Consider the following 6,000-nt stretch of genomic DNA (forward strand, 5'->3'; position numbering starts at 1 on the left):
CAACTCTGGACTCCCCTAACCCCTCCTCCACAATAGCCCACAAATCCTCTTGCCTGCCCAGAACTGACAGAGCCACTGTGTATCTTGGGTAGATAGTTCTACCCCCCAAAGAACTTTAGGTATTGTTATACCCAAATCATTTCCTACCTCACAGTTTTATGTGTCTACGTGATTTATTAGTTCTTGTTGTGTTTTCCTTCTTAGCCCTTCACATGTCCCTCCAAAGGAGCCAAAGACAGCGGTCCCCTTGAGCTCAGAATTCCAACTCCCGCTGACCAACACCAGCTCATTATGCGGCATGACCCTCACGCTCCCCGGGTAACTAGGGTCCAGGTCCCCACTGCCGGGGTGTGGAAGCATCAGCAGCCAGGGAGGAAGTTCGCAACACAAGCTTTCAGGCGCCGCAGTTGCGCGTGCGCGCCCGTGGCCCCCGCGACCACGCGAAAGGCGGGTGGAGCACGGGGCGAGGAAGGAGGAGCCAGTCCGATCACATTGGCCCCGCCCACAGCATCCAGTATAAAGTTGGGCGCCCACAAGCCTCCGCATATCCTCGCAGGGGCTCAGATCTTTCAAGATGTCGACTAAATCGTCTATGGTTCTGGGTTACTGGGATATCCGCGGGGTGAGTGGCTCCTCGCCAGCCCAGCTGCTGGGACAGAGATGCAGGCGGTGTCGGTGGGCTGCAGCCAGTGCGGAGGGGGCCTCCCAGTTGTGACCAGGGTCAGCTGAGCTGCCCTCCAAGGCCTAACTCCGGCCATTCTGTGGGGTCCCCAGGCCCGGGGGAGAGGAGGAGACCGGGGCCAGAGCGAAGGGGCTGCTTAACGACAACTTCCCCCACGACACGATACAGGGACTTCCGCAGCGTTGGGCTGGGGACGTTGACGGGCGGGGGTTGGGAGCGAGTGGCAACCGCGCAGGCGCGCTGACCGGGGTCCTTCTCCATCTCACCTCTCCGCCCCTCTACCTTTAGCTGGCTCATGCCATCCGCATGCTCCTGGAGTATACTGATACCAACTATGAGGAGAAACGGTACACGTGTGGGGAAGGTAATGTCTGTGGGTGCCGGTGGCCACCCTGGCCCTCCAGTTGTCTTTCATCCAGGGAGGAACACTACACCGAGGTTGTATGGGTCCCTGGCTCCAGTCAACTGGGAACTGTGTCAAGAGAAGTTCAGTCATGGGATTTCCTCTTGTTGCCCAATCAAATCTTAATACATAGGCTGTAGAAACCCAAGCGTTAGGTTTTGGGGATTGGGAACTTGAGGTATCAGGACTAAGTCATTTCTCGGCTTGACTGGTAAGGGAGTCGGGTTCCATTTTTCTCTTACAGCTCCTGACTATGATAGGAGCCAATGGCTGGACGTGAAATTCAAGCTAGATCTGGATTTTCCTAACGTAGGTGGCTTTGGAGGAGTGGGCAGAAGGGAAGGCCACCTGGCTATCAGTCTTTTACTTCGTCTCTGGTTTGGCTGAATCTAGAATAGAGGCTCTTCAGATGGAGAGAATGGATAGAATTCAAAGACCATTGAACAGGGGGAGAGCAACATTTTAACTCCCACTAACGACTATCAAACACTAACATTTTTCTCTCTCAAAAAGACAGGCTATAAGAGACATTACTTAGCCCAGGGGTGTGACTTTGTCACTGATAGAAATCTCCTCGATCTGTCCCAGTATCTTCTTAAGTGTCATGGTTGTTAAATGCTCTTTAATGTATCCATAAACACACTACTCTTAGTTTTACTTTAAAATATAAAATATTTACGGTTTGTTTATAAAAAGTATTCTGAGAAAGTGGACACGCCACGCGTACATTCTCACTGACACACAGAATCCAGAGCGCTTGTCTAGAATCAGCTGGGGGCCGAGTGCTCTTTTCTTTCTCCGAGCTTCTGTTATCTCATGTTTACTGCCTTGCAAGTCTCTGTTCCCGAAGAGTGGAACTATGTCCCGGTTTCCTTCCAGCTGCCCTACCTTATGGACGGGAAGAACAAGATCACGCAGAGTAACGCCATCTTGCGGTACATCGCGCGCAAGCACAACATGTGTGAGTGGCCCAGCGCTGATGTGAGAGGGCCGAGGCTGGCCCGAGGCCGACCCGAGGCCGACCCGAGGCCGGCCCGAGGCGGGTAGTCCCGAGGGTGACTCGTTGCCGTCTGACCTCCAGGTGGGGACACTGAAGAAGAGAAGATAAGAGTGGACATCATGGAGAACCAGATAATGGACTTCCGCATGCAGCTGGTTCGCCTCTGCTACAATTCTGATCACGTGAGTTGTGTTATGGGGAATCAGCCGTGCTGGGTTTCAGGCAAACGTGCTAAGAACTGGCTCGGCTCCCTTCTGTGGTTGCCATCTTTTCATTGACCCAATCTGTAAGGATTGGAAACAGGTTTTATTTTTTGGTTTGTTTTGTTGTGTAATTCGGCATTAGTGTCTCTTCCTTTCCAAAGCCAGCTCCCTGTCCTGCCTCCTCCAAGTAAAAACGGAAAGAAACTGCCTAGAGAAAGGTCCGCTGTGTCCATCACTGGGCCAGGCCCCAACTACAGCTGTCAGCTATTGTGTTTGTGTGTGTGTGTGTGTGTGTGTGTGAGAGAGAGAGAGAGAGAGAGAGAGAGAGAGAGAGAGAGAGAGAGAGAGAGAAAGGTGTGCAGAGTCCAAAGACAGCATTAATGTGGACCTGGGAATCAAACTCCGGTCACCCCCGTCGAACCATCACATCTGTCCAAGAACAGCACTGTTCTTCCCCTCCTAGGAAAGCCTGAAGCCTCAGTACTTGGAGCAGCTCCCTGCACAGCTGAAGCAATTCTCATTGTTCCTGGGGAAGTTCTCATGGTTTGCAGGGGAAAAGGTAGGAAGGGGACACGGGAGAGGAGCCCGCCTGTCTCTGCAGGTCCTGGTTCATTCCTCAGGCCTGACATCTCATTGTCCTCCTTCTAGCTTACCTTTGTGGACTTCCTCACCTATGATGTCCTGGACCAGAACCGGATGTTTGAGCCCAAGTGCCTGGATGAGTTCCCAAATCTGAAGGCTTTCATGTGCCGTTTTGAGGTGATTTCCATGTCCCTTTCTCACAGAAAAAGCACAGGCTTCCTACACCCAGCAGGTCCCATTGTACTTCTGCCTAAAGGAGTCAGTAGGTGCCTCTGGGTTGCTAAGCAACAGCTGAAAGAACTAGGTGAAGGCAGGCAGCATGTGAATGCCACTGTTTCTCGGTGTGGGTTTGCTAGGCGGGACTGGAGTCCTAATGAGGCCTGGTATGCTGTTCCTTCAGGCTTTGGAGAAAATTGCTGCGTTCCTGCAGTGTGACCGCTTCTTCAAGATTCCAATCAACAACAAAATGGCCAAGTGGGGCAACAAGTGCTTATGCTGAGCCAGGGACGCTGCTGCTGCTGCTCACTAGGCCGTTCCATCCCGAGGGCCTGCGTCTGTCTCTTCTGCTCTTTCTAATAAACAGCAGTTACATTAGCTGGTGTCTGGGCGGATTTCTTGTTGGGGTAAAGACCAAAGGAGGAGGGGTGAGGGGATGATAAGAATGACATTCCCTTACTTCCCAGCTGAGTTCAAGGGCAAGACGTTTTCCCAAGCTGGAGTGGACACTGGAAATAGAGGTGTTGCCCCGTGTCAGGCGGAAGCTGCTTTAAACAGACATGGGGCTCTTATGGAGCCAGGAAGATAATCAAGTAAATGTGTGTGGTGCTGATAGACTCAACAGAACTGGAACTCACAAACTGCCTATGTTGGACACGGGAGAGCATTTAATGTGATAAAGCTGGCATTGTAAACTGTGGGCTTGTCAGTAGAATTGGAACAGTTGGTTACTAATTAAACAGCCCTAAACCTCATGCTAGGTGATGGACAGCTGGTGAACCTGAGGATTGATACAGGTACCTGAGAAATAATTCACCAGTCTCAAATTCAAATCCTGTCCCGCGGCCCAGCCGTTCTTCCCCTATGAACTCACTGAAAACGTGTATACCCCGAGAGGTAAATTGTATCATAAAGGAACAAGTAGATGCCACATAAATGCCCAGCAGCGCTAGGGAATAACATATTGCATAAAGGAGAATGAAAGGTGGGTGTGGTGGCAAACACTCATAATGCCAATGTTAGGGAGGCAGAGACAAGCAGATTCCTGCCCAAAGTCTAGCCAGGTAATGGGTTCCTGACCAGGGAGAAAGATGGATGGCTTCCTGAGGTCCAGCTTCCACATGTGAGCACACGCATGCAAGTACAGCCAAGTGCACACAGAAAGGACTACAGGAATCAGCATGGAAGGATCCCCAAGGTACTTGTTGAGTCCCCAAACTAGTTTACAAATAAGGAAGCACAGCACACCTCTTTAATGATTTAAAAGCATCCGTTTTCCCACAGACACATTTAAGCGAATGCCTAAGAGCATAGGGGGACGTGACCAAGCTGACTAGGAGGCTGGCTTCAGGCAAAGCTAAAATGACCAAGTTTCAAGAGTAGGACTTAAAGGCGATTTCCGAGATAAGCTAAGAGTATTCCCTTAAAGTATACCGTTTTAACTATGAGAATGTGTTCGTGCATAACTAGTTTTAAGTAAAGGAAGCAAACTTAAAGTTGACTCCTATAGAGACTGAATTGTCATTGCTCTCCATTCCAGAACACAATTTTTATGAAGCTTTTCACTCCCCAGAGAACGACCTGGAGATCAGACACCAAAGAGCTCACCAGTAAGGGACACAGTCGGAAAGGCCTGAAACCCAGTGCTATCTGGAGGGCCTCCAGAACAGTGGAGATGCAAGATCTTAGGCTCGTGGCCCAGCTGCCACCCTTCAGAATTCCTGCCAGCAGTAGTTAGGTGTTGAGGTCAATGTCTCGGCTGTGGGACATGAATTTCCAGCGTGAGGGTATGGTATGCCCTGCTAAGACTTCGGGGATTTGACAAGGACAGAGAGGCTTAGGGCACTGCTGTAACCAGATGGACAAGACGACCAGAAAACAAATAGCAATACGCTATTCATTGCTGTGTATCAATATTACAAATTTATCAGCCCAATATAGCACATGCCTCCTAGACCATGGTTTCTAAAGGTCTGGCCTCAGCTTTACTGAGATTCAGCTCAGTTCTCATGAAAGCTGTATTCAATGTGAGTGAGGGTCATGATCACATCTCAAGGCCTGATTGGATGAGGATCTGCTTCCAAGCTTATGATGTTGATAGAATTCAATTTCTGCTGCCCTGCTAGACAGACACCTCAGTTTCTTGATGGGTGACAGCTAGAGGCCACCTTCTCTTCCTTGTAAACAAGACCTTGCCAAAATATGGCTACCAAAGTCAGTAAAAGAATCTCCTGGGAAGAGAGATGTAATCATGTATAACAACCATGGCACTTACATCCCGTGTCTGTCCTGTTACGGTTTGAACACTGAATGCCCTCCGAAAGCCGATGTTAAAGGCTTGTCCTTCAGCTGGTGGTACTTCTGGGGGTGGTAGACCCTTTAAGAAAAGGGGTCCATGGAGGAAAATGGAACTCTGGTCCTTCTGTCTCTCCCAACCTGTCTTCCTTCCTTCCTGTCTCTTTCCCCTCCCAGCCTCTTGTCTCTTGCTTCCTGACTGCCACAGGTTAAGAGGCACATGCTCTCATCGCAAGGAACTGTGCTACTGCAGATCCAAAGCAACAGGGCCAGGGATTGCAGTTTCTGACATTCTGAGTCAGAATAAATCCTTCCCCCTTTAAGGCCGATTTATCCCGGGTATTTGTCACAGTGGCAGAAAATCCACGTGCAATTGGAGGGAAATTAGCCACTCAAGGGGAGGGCAAATACACAAGGGACACAAATTGGGGATGTAGAAGCCATCTCAGAGTTTACTCACTGCAAGGCAGAAGGCAAGGAAATAGAAAAATTAGCCTTCTATCTTCTAATATAAATTCTAAAGAGACTAAGAAAGCATACAACACACTTCATCTATATATGACTATGAATTCCAGATATTCAGATTATGAATAAATCATATCTATTTTTTCTGGGCATT

General features: G+C 49.6%; 1 protein-coding gene across 1 annotated transcript; it reads left to right on the top strand.

Moving 5' to 3' along the window:
• Window positions 1-472: 472 nt before the first annotated feature.
• On the top strand, window positions 473-3,458 carry Gstm3 (glutathione S-transferase mu 3). Its single transcript, XM_057793606.1, has 8 exons — window positions 473-622; window positions 971-1,046; window positions 1,330-1,394; window positions 1,965-2,046; window positions 2,167-2,267; window positions 2,752-2,847; window positions 2,937-3,047; window positions 3,271-3,458. Exons 1-8 carry the CDS (start codon window positions 575-577, stop codon window positions 3,367-3,369), a joined length of 678 nt encoding a protein of 225 aa, XP_057649589.1. The 5' UTR covers window positions 473-574; the 3' UTR covers window positions 3,370-3,458.
• Window positions 3,459-6,000: the final 2,542 nt, after the last annotated feature.

The sequence above is a fragment of the Chionomys nivalis genome, chromosome 18, assembly GCF_950005125.1.
Source record: "Chionomys nivalis chromosome 18, mChiNiv1.1, whole genome shotgun sequence".
In the NCBI taxonomy this organism is placed as follows: Eukaryota; Metazoa; Chordata; class Mammalia; order Rodentia; family Cricetidae; genus Chionomys; species Chionomys nivalis.